This window comes from Paroedura picta, chromosome 18 (assembly GCF_049243985.1).
Source record: "Paroedura picta isolate Pp20150507F chromosome 18, Ppicta_v3.0, whole genome shotgun sequence".
Lineage (NCBI taxonomy): Eukaryota > Metazoa > Chordata > Lepidosauria > Squamata > Gekkonidae > Paroedura > Paroedura picta.
In genome coordinates this window covers 17,710,645-17,731,625 of record NC_135386.1, presented here as the reverse complement: position 1 = coordinate 17,731,625, position 20,981 = coordinate 17,710,645, and the positions used below count along the sequence as shown (strand labels likewise).

The window sequence follows — 20,981 nt, the reverse complement described above, 5'->3', positions numbered from 1 at the left end:
AAGTGAGAGAAAACCATTAAAACTTTCAAAATCACATCATAATGTTCCATGTTCAGCAGTAGCATCCGTGTAGGTCTTATTTCTGGTGCAATGTCCATTCAGACACACACCTCTAATAATATTTTTAACATGTTTGAAGTTTGTTGACATGTATTCATTTGTACAGAAACCTGTCCACCTTTCCTTCAGTTACCCGTCTCTTCCCGTCGCCCTTCCACCCCGCACCTGTGGAAGTGCACAAATGTTTGCAAGTCTTTTAATCTCAAAGAAGAAATCGTATAGATTTGTACAGAGTCAGGATATACAATGCTGCACTCTCCGCTAAACTAAACTTTACAAATCTTCTTGACTGAAATGGTCCCTGTTCCCCTTTATAGCAAACCAAATGTGCGACAGACTTTATCTCTTGATTCTGATCCATTATATGGGGATTTCTATGTCCTTCCAGTACACTAAATTTCGTGACAGCAACCAGTACGGTGGCATGCAGCACCTATATTGGCCATGGCTTGGACTACTCGTGTGTGGAGCTGGGTTGGGTTGTTGTTGGAGACTGGCCCCCTGAAGAACAACAATTCATCCCTATTTTCTCTTTTTGTTATCTTTAGCTATGCCGTGACTGTCCAGGAATCGTACGCACACCCCTTTGATCAGATCTACTACACAAGATGCACAGATATTCTGAACTGGTTCAAGTGCACTCGGCACAGGTAAGTGGCCGCCGGGGGACCTTTCAGACTTTGCTCTGCCCCCCTTTCTTAGCCGAAGCCCCGGGGACGTTCTTGAGACACGGAGGATAAGTCTTTCTGTGTGAGAGCCTTCCTGCAAAATTAAAGGCTCCCCCGTCCTTGGAGAAAAGTTAATGCATTTATTTTGGGAAACTACAACTAGCTTGGTGTCGTGGTTAGGAGCAGTGGTCTCTAATCTGGAGAGCTGGGCTGGATTCCCCACTCTTCCTCCACATGCAGGCAGCTGGGTGCCCTTGGACCAGTCACAGTCCTGTTAGAGCTGTTCTCACAGGCAGCTCTCTCAGAGCTCTCTTAGGGTGTCTGTTGTGGGGAAAGGAAGGGAAATGTCTTTGTGAGCTGCTTTGGGACTCTTTCCGGTAGTAAAAAGTAGGGGTATAAAAACTAACTTTTATTCTTCTTCTTCTAACTTAACTTCCATAGATTTGCGATACATATTTGTGTTTCAGTTTCACATAGAGGTCAGAGGGGGGTTCAGGGGTAGAGGTAAGAGTGGGGTACATTTGTCTGCTTTCTTTTCCTGCTGCTGAACCCCTTTCTTTTGTTCATTTCCCTGGCTATGCTAAATGGAATAAAATCAGTCTTAATAGGCATTCTCTGCCCTTGGCTAGTGGACTTCTTGGGGTGACTGACAGTCAACCCGGGAATGTAAGACGAACGTTACTGAACTCCGGTTTTGCAGCTGAAGGACTTAGCCTGTAGATCTTTCCATCTTCATGCTGTCATTCATAGAAGCATCCATTGGCAATATTCTGCAAAAGACCAGGAGGACTGTCTTCCCACTGCAAGGAGAGCCATTTGGGAGTTGCATTCAAGGGTTACAATCTGTATTTTCTGTAATAGAGCCATTTATTCATGGATTTGTTTTGTACAGCTTTTAATAACAAAGGCCGCTGCCCGTTTGGAACTGTCAATCACAACTTCCTTGCTGTTAACATAACACAAATATAATTCTGACCGCAGGCATTGATTTCCAATTTCTTGCAATTTAGAATCAGCTACAAAACGGCATACCGGAGGGGGCTGAGGACGATGTATCGCCGGCGATCCCAGTGCTGCCCAGGATACTATGAGAGTGGAGACTTCTGCATCCGTACGTATTTGCCGTTTGCTCTTCGTCTTCCTCTTCTGTAGGCTGCAGCTGTAGCTGACTGGCATGGGACAATTGACGAGATGACCAGCCAGCCAAAGTAATGAGAAACGAAGAGCTGCAAGCTGCACTCTCCATTGCAAGCTGTAACTCTTTGTTTCTGGCATGGAGCGATTGGCAACTCAGAATTATGGCTTATGTTCCTCCAAAGGACTGATTTGATTTAAAGCATTTATTTACTGCTGCTTTTCTGTTGAACCAGACAAGATGTGCTTGCTTTAAAGAGTTGGGACCAGTTTCCAGGTTAGTTGCAGCTGATCTGATTAGAATTGGAGAATCTAGACAAGGAGTAAAGGAGATACTTCTTCTCCCTCTCCTGTTGCCGGGCCCCTTAATGCTTTGAGCCTTCCTCCTTTCTAGGAACAAGGTGGGAATCAGCCAGATCCAAGTGGGCAATGCCACAGCTTTCTTGGACAAATGGCCTTCTTTGGGACAGCCTGGTGAACATTTCTTATCAGAAGGTCTGTGTGGAGGGCTGATTTTGGAGGCTTGGTGAGGCCTGATCCAGGGGTGTCAGAGGTTGCCAGTATAAGGTAGTCAAGTCTCCACCATAGAAGGGCTGAGGTTCGGAAGGCATTCACATACACAGCACCCCTTTGAGTTCCCTGCAAGGTCTGTTCTGCTTTTTCCCACTTGCGTTCACTGCGAACAACGGAACAGCCTCTTCTGTGTGTCGTCGCTTGTCTCCGCACGGCCTTCGAGCATAGGCAATTGTGCCCAGCTGTGCTCACCCACGCGCTCGTGTCTTCAGCCTCGCATCCCTTGAAACACAGATCAGCTAATAATGGGAAACGCAAGCTAGCATTGCGCATTGGTTAAAAGAAAGCATCATTAAGTCGGGCACAAATCGTTCCCAATGGCTGAAATGCTGCTAGTAAATGTTGGGCTTTCGGAGTTAAGCTTCGGGAGCTGGTTTTTACACAATAAAATGGAACGTGGACACAGTTAAGTACTTAGGTATTCTTTGTGTAAAGGAAGAACATCGGTGGCTAATTGTGACCCGCTTTTGAAAAAAAAAAAACCCAAGGACACTTTGGGAAACTTTGCCTTTGTCTCGTTTAGATAGAATTGACACTAGAAAATGAGATGACTGCCAAAGCTGATTTATGCATTTCAGAATGCTCCAGTATGCATAAGTTAGGGGGGGAAAACTAACTGGCAGTATATATTGAACTAATGTTATCTGCCAAAGGGCAAAGCTAAGGTTTCCATGGTGTAATGCTCAACGGAAATGAAACTAGGGTGGTTTTGCGGTAACAAATACTTTGATAGATGGTCACATCAGTGCCCCTTGCCTACAGACAGGTTAGCAAGAATATGGCAAGGGGCAAGCAGTTGTTCTTGGCACTGCCATGCTTTTGACACACAGGCCATTTGCACATGTGGTGAAATGTCATAGAGCCCCAAATGGTTGTAAATGGGATTCCAGTGCTCTGCCCGTTACCTTCACAGTGATCTCCCCTCCATAATTTTATTACTTAATCACTTAATTAAAGATAACAACTCATTAAGGATTAATTATGTGCATGTGGGCATTAAGTGCCATCAAGTTGCTTCTGACTTATGGCAACCTTATAATTGAATGACCTTCAGTGGTGGGGCACCTGCTAGGCATGCAGAAGGTGCCAGGTTCAGTCCCTGGCATTTCCAGTTAAGAAAGACCAGGCAGGAAGTGATGGGAAAGACTTCTGCCTGAGACCCTGGAGAGCGGCTGCCAGTCTGATGGACTGAGGGTCTGATTCAGTTTAAGGGAGGCTCATATTTTCACCTGTGAAGATGGACCTGCCTTCTGCCCTCTGTAAAGGTGACAGATTCACCACTCTTTCAGGCCATTCAACCCACCATCAGTTAAAAATTTTATCCAATTTCCAATATTGGCAACCCCTGGGAGGAGAAGGAAGGAGAATATTCTTGTGGTGGATCCTAAGGAGGCGTTTGGATTTCAGGATACCGCTTTGGGCGCTTTGTGTGTGCGCATGTGCGTGTATGCACCATTCCAGCTGGTTATTTTTGAGGCGATAAACTTCTTCCTCATGAATCCCATCTTGGTCTCAGTTTCTGCCTCTGAAGCTGCTGGGTTCATTTGAATTTTGTAAAAGTCATGGTTAAAATGACAAGGATGACATTGGTCTTCCCTGAAGAGTACAGAGGGAGCCTTCTCGTAAATAACACATTAAAATGTACTTTGAAAATTGCATTTCATGGAATTAATAGTTGGTTGCGTGCCTCTCTTCCTGGGCCTGCTCTCCTGATAAGGAATGATGGATGCTCCATGCTGAGGAAGATCCGCTTAAACGTGGCAGAGTCTGTCGGACAGTGGCAGCACGCTTGAGTTATGCAGCTAATTATGGTGCTAACGACACGCATGCCATGATTTAAATTCTCGAGGTTGCCAACTCCTGTGACTTTGTCTTGTTGCTTTTGGAAAAGCCAACGTCTCAGAGGCCTCTGATCATTATTACTATTTATTAAATTTGTATACCATCCTCAGTGCAGTGAACAACATGTATAAAATAGCATGTAAAGGTAAAGGTAAAGGTATCCCCTGTGCAAGCACCGAGTCATGTCTGACCCTTGGGGTGACGCCCTCTAGTGTTTTCATGGCAGACTCAATACGGGGTGGTTTGCCAGTGCCTTCCCCAGTCATTACCGTTTACCCCCCAGCAAGCTGGGTACTCATTTTACCGACCTCAGAAGGATGGAAGGCTGAGTCAACCTTGAGCCGGCTGCTGGGATTGAACTCCCAGCCTCATGGGCAAAGCTGTCAGACGGCTGCCTTACCACTCTGTGCCACAAGAGGCTCTTAAAAAAAATAGCATGTACTGTACGTTAAAAAAATGTTATGCTAATTTAAAATATTGGAAACTGTGTTTCAACAGTTGTCCAATCCTGATAGATTTTGGCTCTGCCCAGTCGATCTCTTATGGGCATTTCGGCCGGGGTATATTCATGGGGGCCTGGTAGATGTTACTAGTTCACTGGCCCCAGCCATGGCTTGGAGGGGTGACTTGAAAATCAATGAGTTCTACACCCTGCCCCCAAATATATTCTTGTTTATAGAGGGTAAAGGTACTCATGGTAAACTTGGAAAATAATGTTGTAATTCTCCTTAAGTCTTGGCAAGAACGGAAGTCTATAAATAAAGTGAATCAACAGGACTGGTGCACATGTGGCACTGAAGATTTTCATATTAACTCTCTAAACCAAATGCGATTCGTTGTCGGCTCGATTTCGATTAAAGCGATACCAGGATGGAGGTTTCATACTGTTAATTTCCTTCCGTTAATGAGCCGTCTCTGAAGCACTATGGTAATTTCAAACAGTGCCATTACCCCCCTGTCTTTTTCACCACACAATTTCCCCCTGAGTTTTTAAAATGCACGCTATAGCTCTAAGCCAATTGGTTTAGCACTATAGCATTCAACATGGAATGTAAAAAAACTAAAGTCCACGGAAGATCACACAGAAAAAAGAAGGTGGGTTGGGGGAAAGTGGCAATATGGACTTTTAAAATAGCACCCCGTAGTGATTCACAGGAAATGGGTAGAAAACAGAATAAAACAGTTTTCCTCCAAAGTGGCTCAACCACGCTTTGCTAACCTAACACAAGATGGTTTGTATGAACAAATACATTCTGCTAACAGCCAGTTTCTAAAACAGGTCTGCCTGAAATGATAGGAAAAATCGATTAGCAACCAGTTACTAAAACAGAATACAAAGGCAATTTGAAAATGGCTAACATTCTTTGTATAGATGTGAACCTCCAATACATTTTATCATTCGCAGTCTGAATTATCTGGTCTGGAGACCTCCAAACAATTTTCTTCTGGATCTAAAGTCTGAGGAGGGGCTCCGTGCAGCCTTCAGGGTTTGCTTGAAATTAAAAAAACCCAGCTTCTTCCCCGCCTCTGCCAATATGCTGGTGCCTCTTAAAAAAATAAGTTATCTAAGACCTCTAACCTCAGCCTAGCAAGGGGCAAAGTTATTCTTGGCTTGTTTGATATTCTGTTGCATGTTCACGCTCGGAAGATCTGTTCTCTTCTTTCCCCTTCTCCATCATAAGTTTCCTGCGTTTTTTGGCAAACGGAAATTGCTATCGCTGTGTGTACTCTCACTGGCAGGCTCTCTTTGGGGAGCCGGGCATGACCCTTCCCCAGCCGCCTGAGATCCTTTTAGCAGAGATGCTAAGCCCTGGAGCTCTCTGTGCATTGGATGCCTGCAGTCCTTGCCGAACCTTGTTTTTCTGCTTTGAAGAGAGAGCTGAACTTCAGATCGGAGGCTCCAGTTTGCTTGGAGACAGCGGTTGCCTTTCCACTGGTGTTCTTGCTGTTCTTTGAGTGAATACTGAGCAGCAAGGACAGATGGCATCTCACGGAGCGTGTCATGATCAAAGGCCAGGTTTCAGGAGATATTTCCCACCCACTCCTCCGAGTTGTCGATTAAAGGCTAATTGGAGGGGCTTTCATTAATAGTTGCCTTTGCTTCTTGCAAAAGTTTTAAAAATTTGTTATGTAATTAAACAAAGCACTTCTGGTCCAGTAACAACAGCGCTTAAATCTATATTAACAGCCCTTTTCTGGTTTAAACAGCATGAAGTGAGGATTATTGGCAGCTCCTGCCACTCTTGATTTTCCCCAGTCCTCTCTCTCCCTCAGGCTGCTCTTTTTAAAAAGTCAAACAATCCACATTTTACAGCTTCTGTGCATGGCCAGTGGTTGCAGTGGCGGCCATGAGCATAGGTAGCTTCAAAGGGGTTAGAAGTTCATCAGTGGCTACTCGCCATGGTTGCTAAAGAGAACCTCCCTACCCAGAGGCAGTCAGCGTCTGCATGCCAGGGCTCCAAGGCAACATCAGAGTCAGGCCTCGGTTGGCCAACATACATTACTCCATTCAGTTTCTGGTTTTGGGAGGGGAGGAGTATTCATGCCCAGGGAGCCCATTGGGTTTCTTCTGAACTTATCATGATGTTCCTGGGCCCCAACCAATGTATTTGTTAATTAGACTTCTATTCCGCCCTATTTCTGCAGACTCCTTTGACTTCTCCGCCTTTTTGTAGACCAGGTCCCCCTTTCAGCTTCCGGCAACAAAACCCTTCTGCTATTAGAGCCTTCTCCATCTCAGGAGTCTGGCAAATGCCATAACCTCTCCTTCCTTTCCCTCACGCTACCCTCTTGTCCGCTTTGGGCCTAGTAATTCTTCAGCCGCGTCTGAGCCGAGGCGGAGTTATTTTTCCTCAGGACAGTGGCTTTGCATTATGGATGAATGTTTCTCCCCACCCCTCCCATAAATCTCATTTTAGTGTGACATGATGGATGTTAGTCCGTGTCCCAGGGTGAAAAGGGCTCGGGGAATGAAAGTATTTTGGTAGCTTAGCCACAAAAAGATTTGAAGCCACGGATGGTAACTAGAAGAAAGAGAATCCGCCCCCGTATGTCTGTCAAAGGAGAAGTCTGGAGAAATCGCCCGGCATGAAAAGCACAGCCAGTGTCAAGTGCAGAACGGAGGGGCGGGGAGGGGGGGGAATGAATTATTTTGGCCAATTTCCTTCCACAAAGAGTTCTAATGTGTGTGTCAGATGATATTCCTATTAAGAATTGATGTGTTTGGATTAATGCTTTTATTGGTACATCTTTCACGTGGATTAAGAACTGTGCAACAACAGGATAATATAGGTTGTATAGGGTAGAGATAAGCACCCTACCCTATACTAATTCCCGAATAATGGGCCAAGCAGCGATTTATTAGAAGCAGCAGGACTGCCTAAGGAGCTTGCTGGGGTCGTGGTTGAGAGCGTGGCCTCTAATCTGGAGAGCCGGGTTCAATTCCCCACTCCTGGAGGGCACGTGCTACCTCTCTCTCTCTCTCTCTCTCTCTCTCTCTCTCTCTCTCTTCCTGCTCTCCATTCTGTGTTTGCCTGCGATGCTGTTTTCTCCAGCACAGCCTCTGAAAACAAACCGTGCAGCAGGCAGTTTATCCAAGCATGATTTAGGGCATTTGGTTTGCTAAGGTAAGCCTTTCTGCCAAGGATGGCCATAAATTGCAGAACACGGTCTCCCTCCCCTGCAATGACCACTCGCCCGCTTTTAAAAGCTTTTCAAATTATTTAGGCTAGTTTTGAGGCCAGGGTGGCTCGTTCCAAAGTTCTTCCTTGAGGCTTTCAAAAATAACCCTCCAGTTCTTTTGCTCTGTTTCCCCTCTGAGCAGACTCGCTAATTGAAGATCTTCTTTGTTAAGCAAACAAAAAAAAATGTCTTGGAAGGAAAGAGACGCCAGTTTGCCAAACAAACCTGTCTTTGTTCTGCTTGTCCTTTTAAATCTTTGCACATGAAAGATTTGCAGCAGGCATCTATAGCAAGGCAGAGAGTTATTTTATTTGAAGCATTTATATGCCACCTTTCCACCTAATAAAACGCATATAGAAACACACACACACATCCGCAACCAGAGAGGAGGGCTAATGGCGGTTAGTTGAGGGATGCGGAAGAAAACAACAACAAATTCTTCACCATCTGGTGGAAGATAAAGGCAGAGGAAGGCAGGCGAATGTCCCTGCGCAGGGAGTTCCACAGTTCTGGTGCCACAACCAAGAAGGCTCTTTCGGGGGCCACAGGGGGTGGAGCATGAGAGCAGGGCCTCCAAAGATGACCGGACTGCACAGGCAGGTTCATATGGGAGAAGGCTGTCCCTGGGCTCTCATAGGCCTTTTAATACTAGACAGGGGAAGAAGTTGTCTAGGACAGGGGAATTTAATAGAATATTGAAGGAAAGTGGGAAAGCTGCATGCTAATAGCCTGGTTTGTGTGTGTGTGTGTGTGTTTTGCAGAATGTACAAGTTATTTATTTAAATCATTTATTAGCTATCTATCATCCTTATGTAGCTTAAGGTGTTTTCCAGTAAAAAGAAAATAAATAAAACGGCGAGTACATAAAGAAACAGTCCTAAATACAAGTGTCTTCAGCTGCCTCCCAAATGCCGAAAGCGAGGGGGCCAGGCACATCTCCCTGCTGAGCTTGTTCCATAATTTGGGGCTTTGCCCATGATGGTAATTCCACAGGTATTAGAAGGTGCTCGAGTGCTTGTGTGTGAACGTCTTGAGAATAGCCTGTTAGTGGCAGGTCCCAGGCACACGGATCCGGCCCCTTACCCGGAGGAGCTGCTCTGAGTTTAATTTCCTCGCGCCATCGCCAGTAGGCCTGCTTTCTCTCACGCCTGTGACAGTTGTGGGCCAAAGTTATCAGCAGATGTCGTTTAAGCTGTTTGAGGAACAAAAGAGGAGAGATGGCGGAATAGCTTCCGAAGTTAGCCATGTCAGCCTACCGTGGAACAGCTAGATCCAAGTCCCGTAACACAATAGAGGCTGGCAAGGTTTTCAGGATATGGACTCTGGAGAGCCAAAGCTGCCTCAGTGTCTGACGGAGAGCTCTGACTCTCCTGAGGCCGTACCCTGAAAATCCTGATGGCCTCTCAGGTGCTCCTGGACTCACGGTGGTGGGCGAATAGCCGGGAGAGAGGATGCGTGACCTAAAGGCTCAATAACCATGCCGGCACAAGGGCAAGCGAGAAAGAGATTCCCTGGCTTGTTCTGTGATCTGGGTGGGCGAGGCGGGGGAACTGGCACTGCAGAGATAGAGAGAGGAATTGATCCCTTCAGGCACCGAGAGCTTTTAGATCATCATTCAGAGCACTTCGGCTCCGTCAGGCCGCCCTCGGCTGTGGCAGATTCATGCCTTGCAGAGGACAATCCAAGGACACCAGGCCTGGAACTAATGAGATCGGCCCCCTTTGGGTGAAGGCGGTTAAAGCAGGGGTGGCCAAACAGTGACTGTCCTGATGTCCACAGACTACAATCCCCATGAGCCCCTGCCAGCATAACACAGGGGCTCATGGGGATTGTAGTCCATAGACATCCAGAGAGCCATCGCTTGGCCACCCCTGATCTAAAGACTCCCTCTCAAACTCCAAGCATACCTTTCCCATTATTTGGAAGTTCTCCTACAATTGTGGGAACCTGGTTGGCCAGAGGTCTCTTGGTGGGCCTAATTGGTCTTCTGCAGTGCCTTTGCCTCTTCTGGGAAAATGAAATGTTTTGTTCCTTGGTATTCCTCGTATCCTGTGTCCGGGGCTCCAATAGTCTTCCAGTGAGTAATTAGACCTTGAGGCATCCTGCCCAGCCGGGGAACCTGAGTTTCCTCCCCTTTGCCGTGCTTAGCTCTCTCTCGTCTGGCACTTTCTGCGGGTTTTCCCCTGGATTTGTACCCAGGGATTTGCCCAGATATTTTCTGCTTTGCCCTTTGATCCGCCCCAGCTCCGAGTCTACCCAAGGTTTTCTTGAATAATCAGCTCCCTCTGTCGCTTGAAATCGGCTCAGGTGACTATCCCCTGTCCCGGACAGGTAACGTGAGTACGTTGTAGGTCAACTTGCTTCCAACTTGATTTTGTTCAGGGATGGGCATGAACCTGGAAAATGATGAAAGCCACTTGGTGTGAATGGAAGGATACAAATGTCAATAAGCAAGCAACTAATTACTTAGTAAAATCTACATCGTTTATATCCTGGCTGAATGGGATAGTATTGTTCTGCCTAGGTAAGATTTTTATTTTACTATATCAGCATATTGGTTTTCCTTCCAAATCTGCTTAGGAGCTCTTGTCACTTTGTCACAGCTACTGACAATTAAGTATGGGAGATCGAATTCAGGTGATACAACATTTTTTGTCACCAGATGTTAAAATATAGGCCAGTATCTCTTACTAGGACAAGAATGAGACATGCTGATCCCCCCCCAATCTCATGCTTGGCTATTTTGGTTTAAACTGTAGGTTTGGGCAATTGCGGCTCTCCTGCCCCAGATATCCCACAATGTCTGTTCCATTCGGGGACCCAAACAGCAGAGCAGAGGAAGCTGACTAAACTCATGCTCCAGTCATGTGCGCCCTCTGCGTGGGCAGCCGACATTGTCAGTGTGCGCGTGGATCCCCTTCAGAACGGGCAAGGGGGCAGAAATAACGAATTATTTGGGTTAAAAATCCCCCAGGGGCGTCTCAGTCGCCGGAGCCATATGGCTTAATTGTTAAACATCTGGGCTGTTGAAGTAACAATTCTGAAAGCTTCGCACCATCTGGGTGGATTGGATTTCCTTGCAAATTGGGGAATTGGCTGCCACATCGTAGTGTCACGACAGCCGGGTGTTCTTCTGATTAAAAAGCGAAAAGACGGGGGAGGGGGGAGAGCTCCAGTGGACGTCTGTGGGACACCCATGAAGCTGCTTTCTACTGAAATAGACCTTCTGGTCCCTCAAGGCCAGGACTTGACTCAGGCCGGCAGCCGCTCTCCTGGGTCTCAGGCAGAGGTCTTCCCCATCCCCTACTGCCTGCTCCTTTCTACCAGATATGCTGTGGATTGAACCAGAGACCTGAAAATAATTCAAAGAATTTTCGACTAAACATCCAGAAGAAGTTCCTGACAGTCAGGGCAGTTCCTCGGTGGAACAGGCTTCCTCGGGAGGTGGTGGGTTCTCCATCTTTGGAAGTTTTTAACCAGAGGCTGCGTAGCCATCTGGCAGAACTGCTGATTCTGTGGACTTAGGTAGGTTGTGAGTGGGTGGGCAGGAGGGATTGTGTCGGTGATCGGCTCTTGTGGCCCTCTCTTGCTTGTCCAGAGAAATGCCAATAGCCACTTTTTTGTTTGGGGGGGGGGCTTTATCTAGACATGGGATTGGGGTCACTGTAGGTGGGCAGGGAGTTGTGAATTTCCTGTATTCTGCAGGGGGGCTGGACTGTATGACCCTGGAGGTCCCTTCCAGCTTCATGATTCTGTGACCTCCCACACGCTGAGCAGATGCTCTGCCACTGAACCATCGAGCGCTCCCTAGAGAGGCTAGAGGAGGAGTTTTTCACAGTGTAGCCAAAGCCCATCCAGCACTTCAGAATTTCCGGTGACCAGACTCCTCCCACAATTGTGAGAGGAGATATTTCAAAAAGTTAATGGTTGTCATTGAGCATACACCTTTCCGTGACCAGCATTTTAAGCACCTTTCTGCAGTATCTTTCAAAACCTTATACGGTCTTGTAAGGAACAATTTAGCCTCCCAAAGAAGAATCTGGGAAGATGTTGTGCCTCTATGCTCCGGCGCCACTGAGCCAGTTGCTGTTTGAAGCCATGGGTGTTCCACAGTGTTTAAATTAAAAGAAACAATAAGCCTCGCTGTCTATTATCATTCCTGTACTGTGCCTTAAAATCTTTGGCCTTTCCCTGTGAATGTCTTCAAGCCTAATATAGTTTTTGCAACCAGAGAAGTGGCCAATGGGCAGGCCAGCTGCTGTTAACCACCCGAAACTCTGTGCTTTTCTCTGGGGTTGTCCATTCTGTAGCCAGATCTCTCCATATAGCCCCTCTTCAGATGCCCATGCCCCTTCTGGGAACCTCACTTACCCTAAATCCCTGAGGACTCAGCAGGCTGCTTAACCTACCCGTATCTGCATTTCTCTCTCTCTCTCTCTCTTCTACTACTATTCCGATTAAGAGTTCTGGAGCTCAGCCTTCCACAGCTGTTGAATTGCTTCTGAGAAAGGATGGCCAGCTTATTCTCCTTGGGATGCATCTCCAGGAAGGCAGAAGCCCCTTGCTGTGGGGTGGAGACGCCAGTGGAAAGGCCACAGGGAAGTGACATGGTCCCACCTCCAGGACATCCTGTGGCAGAATGTGTCTTGCTCCCAATCCCTTACCTTCTAGGAAGACCTGTGCCTTTCATTGGTAGTCTACAAGCATGGGAAAGAAAGTTAACTCTGTTGTGATGGACAAGATGACAAGGCAGAAAAGGATGAAGAATGTGTGTGTCTGTGTGGGGGGGGGATGCTGGGAATTAGAGGCACCCCTCTTGTCAAATGTCCTCTTTCTGTCTCTCTCGGGGGTTTAGTTCTTTCTCAGGAGCATGCATCTCCTTAATGTAAAAATAAAATAATGAGAGCAAACACAATAGCTTTCCAAATCAAGATGACCTTTGAAAGCGACTTTGTGTGCACGGTCAAAATCAGAGATAGCATCTTCCCTGCTTCCTCCTTTTGTGTTCTCTTCCAGCTGTTCCCCTCTTTGCCTGCTCACTTGTTCTTTTCTTTTCTTTTCTTTTTGCCCTGTTCAATAGCTCTGAGCATCAGGGAAGCAAAACAGCCAAGTAAACTTCCCCCCAAAAGATTCTCCTGTTGATTCAGAGGGATGGCTTCTCCTGGCCCCTTTCTTTTCTTCTCTATCCCCCCTTTGCTGTCACACAACTTTGAAACCAGAAATGAAAATGAATGAACATTGCAAGGGTGGGGGTGGGGTGGGGGTGGCTGGAAGTGCCTTTGAAGAATTCGGCTGAGCGAAGGCGGCGACGGGAGGGCTGGCTCATTGGTCACAACCTAATTAAACTCCCAGATGTTAATTGAGTCTTTTTGGAGTTTGGCTCACTTTAAAGGTTGCAGAGAATTGAGCCGGCTGGTGATTAAGCAGTCCCTGTGCAAACCCGGGCAGTTTCACAGCTATAATTGGTTATTAAGTGAGTTGGCTTCACGGGGAGTATACCACCCTGAGGAATGTGTGTTATTGTGTGTGTGTGTGTGTGTGTGTGCATTGTAAGGCAGGTGTTCCCTTGGTTTCTGATCTGTTTCTAGACACTGTTCAAACCCCTGTTGGCCTCATGTAAAACCTAAACTTCCAGTTCTTATAATCACTGCCATTGCCATTGGTGTGACTCAAGAGCAGACTCTGAGCCACTTCTGGGCCTTACTCACCAGTGCTTAAGCTGTCAGGCTCCCCCCCCCCATTTAACTTCCCTCTGCTTCTGTGTGGGTAGAAGGGAAATGGGCCATTCCAAACCAGACCTGTTCATTTTTGGGGGGTGGTCTGGGTTCGGGGATCCCGAAACCAAACCAGACTTTTCCATTTCATGTCCATACCTATTTGTAATGTCATCCTCCCTTAATCCTCTCTTAACCACCACTAAAAATTAGATTGTAACATTGGGATCCTCTCTTGTTAATACAAGCCATAGGTGTCCAAAGTCTGGCTCTCCAAATGTCCATGGTCTACAATTCCCATGAGCTCTGCTGGCAGGAGCTCATGGGAATTGTAGTCTAGGGAACTCTGGAGAGCTACACTTTGGCCATCCCTCATATTGACAGCTACTATTAATACAGATGATGATGTTTTGAGTTGTGTACTGATGGGGTCTCTGGATCCAGTTTATGGGAAGGTAGTCATTGGAACACAATTAATCAATTTTTAAATTGCACCCTTTTGAAAAAAGAACAGTGACCATGGAAATACAGTTGCCATGGCTGTCACACTTATGCTCACCCATCTACTTTTTCAAATGTGACTAGGTAGGCTATCTGTGATTTCAAAGGGGGCAGCCGTGTGAGTCGGTTACAGCAAAATAAGAACCAGACTCCTTTCCCAGTGTATTGTTTAAATCAGCATTTGCTGGCAGGGGCTCATGGGAATTGTAGTCCATGGACATCTGGAGGACCGCAGGTTGACTACCCCTGGTTTAAATCACCCCTCTTCTACCCCCACCCTTATCCTTCTCACATTATTCGGTCTGTGGCCTCACTCATATGTGTCAATCCCCCCCCCCCAATTGAGAATGGCTGTATTAGAAGTTATCTCTCTGTATTTGCCCTGTGGGTCAGAGACCATGTGGGGGGGGGGAGTAGCTAGTGGGAAAGTGGTTGGCATGGCAAGATCTGAGGACTTGGCAGCGCAGGCTGTCTCCTCCCGAGCGATCCTTTTATATATATAAATATGAAGCAGGCAGGCCAGGCCGGCTCATTTGCTAACAGGCCACTTTCCTTTGGCACGGACCCATCCCATCCTACTTATCGCCATTTAAATCGAGCGGGCCCCAGATTGCTAAGGAGCCTTTGTGTTGTTCCGGTGGCACATTACTTTCACGACGGTGCATTAGCACTTCCCTGCGAACCAAACCAGGAGGCTGTTTTTTAAAAAACAGCTCCCTCTCCCCTTGCAAAGAGTGGCGGCCCACTCCTAGGTGAAGGGTTCCGAATGGCCTGCTGCCATCCTTGGTACCCGTGAGCCTCCCTCCCCATCTGCATCATCTCTCCTTGTGGTCTCAGAATGGGCTGCCTGATGTTCCAGAGAGCTGCCTTTTATGTGCTGCGTTTCTTTCTCCACTGTGCTGGGGAAGTGATAGCCGATGGGCCAAACATCGTCCGGAAGCACAGCCTGTGATCTTGTTCTGAAGCCTCTGGAGAGGAAGGCCTGCAGTAAGCCCGTCTTAAGACAGATGCGCAGCTCTGGAGAATGGCTTGCGCTGACATGCTGGTTCCCGCGTGTAGCGTGTGATGTGAGACGGCTTCAGCGACTGATATAGAAAGCCGGTGGCATGCTAATGGAGCGATGCAGTCCATGCATTCATTTGTTTGGCATATTTTGGGGCTCTTGACTGCTGTGTGTGTGTGCCTATGCTCTTCACAATTAAAAAACAACAACATTATTTATTAAAACTGCCTTTCCTCCTGGTTCCATGAATACCCACAAAGCTCCGACTGTCCTGGCTTTCTGCAAGCTGTGGAAAACCAAGCTGATCAGGTTCCTGTGGGACTTTAACCAGTTCCACCTGCCCTGACAGACCTCTCAGGAATACTGGCCTCACCAATGGAGGCTGAGGGGGGAGCTGTCCTTCAGTTTAGAAAGTGAGCCTAGTTGGGGGCAAGTTGAATGATAACAAGTTTTACTGTTTTGTAATTTTATACTTCGTTTAGCTTGTTGCCCACCCTCAGCATCTAGGAAGGTCAGGTTATAAGAATAAAGATTTATTTATTTGAGGGGGTGAGGCAGTCCCCGGTGGACCAATGGGGGTCAGATTCAGTACAAGGCAGCTTCATGGATTTATTATCCAAGTGATGTGAGAAGTAGGGGAGTTGTTTTGAAATGTGCTTCTTGGTCATTTTGGTTGGCACCGAAGGGGCAAAGAATTGCCAGTGGGCAAGGGCTGGCCGGGTTTATGTCCTCTTGGCAGCCAGCTGCGAAGGAAGGGCAGGATTTCTGGAAGGAAATGAAAGGATTGAAATAAAGAAGGGCGCAGAATGGCCGGGAGGGTGGGGGGGACGGAAATGGCAGATGGGTTCTTGGGTCATACACCGGGCTGAGTCAGCGGCTGTCTTAACATCATTACCCCATGGAAGATGCACATAATTCATCGCTAAGTGTGCTAATGGCACTTTTGAGGTGGAGGTGGCCGGGAAGTGAAAACTGTTCTGATGGCAGATATTAAAACAGAGGGAATCACGCCGGGGAATATTATGGAAATGGTGTTATTGATTTAGCAGGGGGGGCTTTGATTGATTCTGGCGGGCTTCGGCTTTTCCCTGGGAAGGCACAAAAGGGGTATTTTTTAAATCCACCTCAAATAAAAATTAAATTTTGTGACTTGAAGTCTCTGCTGGACTGGGGCACACACCCCCACCAGAAAATTGCAACTGGTTTGTATATCTCGTGTACCATTTTCTGCAGACGAGGAGATGGATGGGCATCTCTGTAACTCAATGGCCCTTTCTTCTTATTCAGAGAAGACTCCACCCCAGACTCCACCCTGAAAACAATAGGAACTTCCCAGTGTGGAGTTGACAGTTGTACATTTACTGGAGCTGTACATGCCGATCTATAGCTGATCAGTGCTATATTTCCAAGGCTCATTCTGGCATTTTCTCTGTCTCTCGGCCCCCTTAACCTACCTCATGAGGGATAGACAAGGCAGCACGATAGAGCTCCATCTAGCCAGTTTTCAGAAGCTAAGCAGGGTCCGTACTTGGATGACCACCCAAGCGTGGCTCTGCAGAGGAAGGCAATGGCCTTCTGCTTCTGCTTCTCCCTTGCCTGGAAAGCCCTCTCTGGGGTCACCATGGCTTTCCTGGCTGCAGCTTGCCGTCACTTAATGTTGGAAGCCCACAAGTCTGTTCTGCCAAGAGATTTGTACAGAAAGCATTTGAAATACTGAAAAGGGCTCCATTTCTAAGATATATCTTCTGTAGAACTCCAATTCTCTAGGCAGCTGTTTGGGTTCTCTTAGCATTGGGGTTAAAGCATCGGTATGTGGGTCCATGTGGGGAAATAAGCACTGGGGACGGTTTAAATGTGTAAGTACATTTTACAGGGAGATTTGAACTGCTCTTGAGCCAATGACTGCAGTTATTAAAGAGAGGAAATGATAAATGGCTGGAACTTAGATAAGGAAACCCAATAAATATCCGGGGAATCTCCCTTACGTTGGCCCTTCCTCCCCGTTCTTAATTCCATGCTCAGGAACAGCTAACTCGGTGACCTTGAACGTGGCCCAATATCTCATGCTCAATGCATCTGTTACCAAGCCGGCGTTTTTGGCAGGACTTTGATGTAGGTCATTTTATTACCAGGCTGAATCCAACTCCATACTGATCTCCGGCTCATGCCAAGAATGCTAATAATAAACTAATCAATGAGGCGCTGGATTGTTCGGGAGAAACGGCCCAGAGAGTGGAAAGTGGGAGGGACTGCAGATGTGAGAAGAAAGGCCCAGCGGCATTCCCGCAGCTGAGCGGTCAGGGCTCCTACCCTGGGAAAAGGTTGCGTTACCTTAATTTGCTTGCGCACGAGAATTGCCTTTACTCCAAGGGGCCCCGGCAGTGTGCAGGAGAGGGCAGTGCCCCAGGGCACGGTCTGGTCTTTATTTCTGCCTGACCTTTTGGCGCGGGTAATTTTTATACTTCCATTAACTGGCGCGATCGTTTGCAAAAAGTACAGTCGGAAGAGTGCCGTGGGGAGTGCTACATCCCATTATGGGGAATGTTAATAGAATGAAAAATTAATTAAATGCTAGAGATTACAGCACGGTGCCTTCTCTCTCCGTTCTCATTTCACGGGACAGATCCAAGAATCTGCATGAGCTGCAGCTCCACTTCCAATTAGGGCACTTAAAGGGGTTTCCTGTGTTGGAGGCAGAGTTGGGTCTGATTTATTGCGTCCAAAGCTATTGTGTTGGGAGTGCGATAGATAGGTAGGTAGGTAGATAGACAGACAGACAGACAGACAGATGTTAAACAAGCAAAGCATTTTACTATTGCAATCATTTGCCTTGCAAACTGTTTGAAATAAGCCCTTACTGGTAGATCCATTTTACAGATGGTGGGACTGAGGCTGAACTGGCTTGCTGCTCACACAATTCAGGCACATCTGGCAGGCTGGGCACAAAACGGCCACCACAGGAGGCGGAGCCACCTACACAACGACTTATGTGGAGCGTACATTCAGTCACACAATGAAGATTCCAGTGCTGTGAGAGTAACTGTTGCCAAAATCCACGCAGCCAATCACGCCTCCAGTGGCCAGTCAGAAGGCCCTACCCACTTGGTGGGCATCAGGAAAGCTTACGCTTTGAATAAAATTGTGTTGGTCTTAAAAGTGTCCCTGCTCTCGAACTTCACTCTTAGATGGCTTGATTTGTTTTGTTCGGGAGCTCTCCGTGGTCCTGCAGAGTTAGCTCTCCCTCTGCTGTCTGACTCGAGCTCCCTGGAGTCAACCATGGCATTGGTTGACAACGTTCTAGAGGGATTATGGGGTGGGGGGGGGGGTGGAATTCAACATGTTGTTACCTACAGTCTATAAGTTACTTTGTCACATTCAGTTCTTTGGTCTTAAATTATATATTTTTATACAGTTCTTTCTATTCTATTTTACTGTTTATAGATTTGTATTTTGTAAAGGCCTATGGCTATATACAAATAAATGTATCACTAATGTTATAACACAGTATTTATTTATTGAATTTTGCCTCGAGGGGAACCCCAAGCAGTTGACATTGTCTCTCACAACAACCCCGTAGGGTAGAGTAGGCTAGGAGACTGGCTCAAGGTCATCCAGGAAGATTCCCTGGTAGAGTGGGGACCCAAAGTTGAGTCTCCCAGGTCCGAAACTAGTACTCCAAACATTGTACTGCACTGGCTGTTCTAAATATATTAAAATATCTGTTTCTTTCCCCAGCTCTTTGTACTGAGGAATGTGTCCATGGAAGGTGCGTTTCCCCTGATACTTGTCACTGTGAGCCAGGATGGGGTGGACCGGATTGTTCCAGCGGTGAGTAGACAAACACCCCAAAGTATTCCCCCTCCCCATGAAATGAACTGGCTCTTTTCTGTACAGTGCAAGAGCTGTTGGCCCAGAACATCCCCTGTGCAGAACGGAGAATGGTCTTCTTCAGGAAACCTGTTGGGTGGCACGCTACAGGCCTCCATTGAAATAAGAATTGTTCCAATACAGCGGTCGGCTTGTTTACATTTTTTGATGCTCAGGCGCTTCCTTTTCTGTGCAGTCAGCTTTTCTAGCCTTGTAGACGTAATTTAATGGTTTGGTTCATGGTCTTGTCGCTTTCCTGTGCAACCAAGCTTTTTCTGCAGGGATATTGGATTTGCCCATTAGTTGATATATTCTGCTTTCCGCATGGGGGAAATGTGGATTCTTTCCCCCATCAGTGAGCCTGTTGAAATAGATTCCCCTCCACCAATGGAATGGTGACAATCCTCTCTAAAACTATTCCTTTTAAGCAATACAGGGTCTCTTCTCTCCCTGCCCCCCAAGCATTTTGTGAATCTCCCTTTCTCTGAGTAGGCAAAGCTGCTGTATTTGCAGTCAGACCTGACCAGGAATGAGCCAACTCCAGGCTTTTGGAGTCCTTCAGTACATCAAATTTATACAGGAAACGTGCATTCGCAGGATCTCATAACAGTGAAAAGAGGAAGCATCCCAATGGAGTTAGTCTGTGTTACTGTCAAAGTAACAAAGAGTCTGGTGGCTCATTAAAACACATTTGTGCGTTTGTGTGTGTGTGTGTCTGTGTGTGGCAGATGCTTTTGTGAGCCAGAGCTCACTTTGTCAGATATATTGTTTCATGTCTCTCTTTACGTACTCTTGAGGGTACGTTTCTGGTGGGCAGTAGTGTTATTTTACAGCAGAAAAGCTAAATTCAGGCCAGCGGCACCTTCAAGCACTGCCTTGTTGGACTCGGGTCTTGAGGAAAAGAAGCACCTTGCTGGATTGGACCAAGATGCTCTGCGAGATTCTCAGCAACTGGCAAAAGGTTCACCAAAGGATTGTGGCCGACGTTCTGTCTGGTCCTGCAAGATCTCAAGCAGCGGTCTTTCCCAGCCCTGCCCCCTGCAGTCTCTTTGGCTGATGGTTCCAGAGACAGAACTTGCATGGTCTTGATCCACTGCGTAAAGCCCCATTCCCTCCTTCCCCCAACAGTTCTGCCCATGTTCTGTCCTAGAGCTTTCTCTTGCATCCTCCTCCTAAAACAATTCAAGAAGTAGCAAGGCTGGCAACTGTTCTCCTCCATCATTTCCCTGGGATGATTTTGAGCCCATAAAACTCTTCCCCTACTACTCCCTTTGTTCCAGGACAGAAGATCTTTTCCTCTGGAAGCAGGCGCATAAGCATGAGAAAAGCTAAATGAAATAGTGAGCAGCTATTATTAGGAAAGCTTTTGAAAAGCCTTAGCTAAAAAATAATCATGAAATATTGCCTAGAAGCCATTTATTCTACATTGCCTTCTTTATTGTCGCCTTTGGTCCTCTGTCTTTTGGGATTTTTGATGCAGTGCGTATTTCTATAATGTGAGTGGATTTAGAGACTAGTTATTTTGCAGGGGGAGCACATTTGTTTATTTAGTACCTTTTTATCCTACCCTTTCTCCAAATCACTCAGAACATCATTTGTGATTTTGTCCTCTCTGTTTTGTGCTCTCAACCACTCTGTGAGGTAAGTCAAGAGAACCTGGAAGTAAAATCATCAAATCAAAATGGTACTCTAGGAATCAACTTGAAACTTGCTTTTCAGGTGAATTCTCGAGAGTCTCTTGCCACAGTAATGTCTCTTCCTGGTTTGGACAGGAAGTGATGTCATGTGCAGGATATGATGCTGCTTTCATTGTGCCTGCCCCCCCCCAGTACCTCCCACCAGTTGCCAGTATTCAGTTGGCATCCCTAGCTCTGTCCCCTCCACATTCTTGATGTCCATGTAGATGTATAGATTTTATTGTTGAATTGTTTTATTGTG

The 20,981-nt window shown here is 46.8% G+C and overlaps 1 protein-coding gene across 8 annotated transcripts in view; it reads left to right on the top strand.

The window, feature by feature from the left end:
• The window catches only part of MEGF11 (multiple EGF like domains 11), a 274,750-nt gene that overhangs the window by 97,983 nt on the left and 155,786 nt on the right, over positions 1-20,981 (top strand). For all 8 annotated transcript variants that reach the window (XM_077317624.1, XM_077317627.1, XM_077317626.1 and 5 more), the window contains exons 4-6: positions 609-710; positions 1,739-1,839; positions 18,912-19,004. In XM_077317624.1, the coding sequence (XP_077173739.1) occupies positions 609-710; positions 1,739-1,839; positions 18,912-19,004 (296 nt within the window). The remainder of the gene's footprint in view (positions 1-608; positions 711-1,738; positions 1,840-18,911; positions 19,005-20,981) is intronic.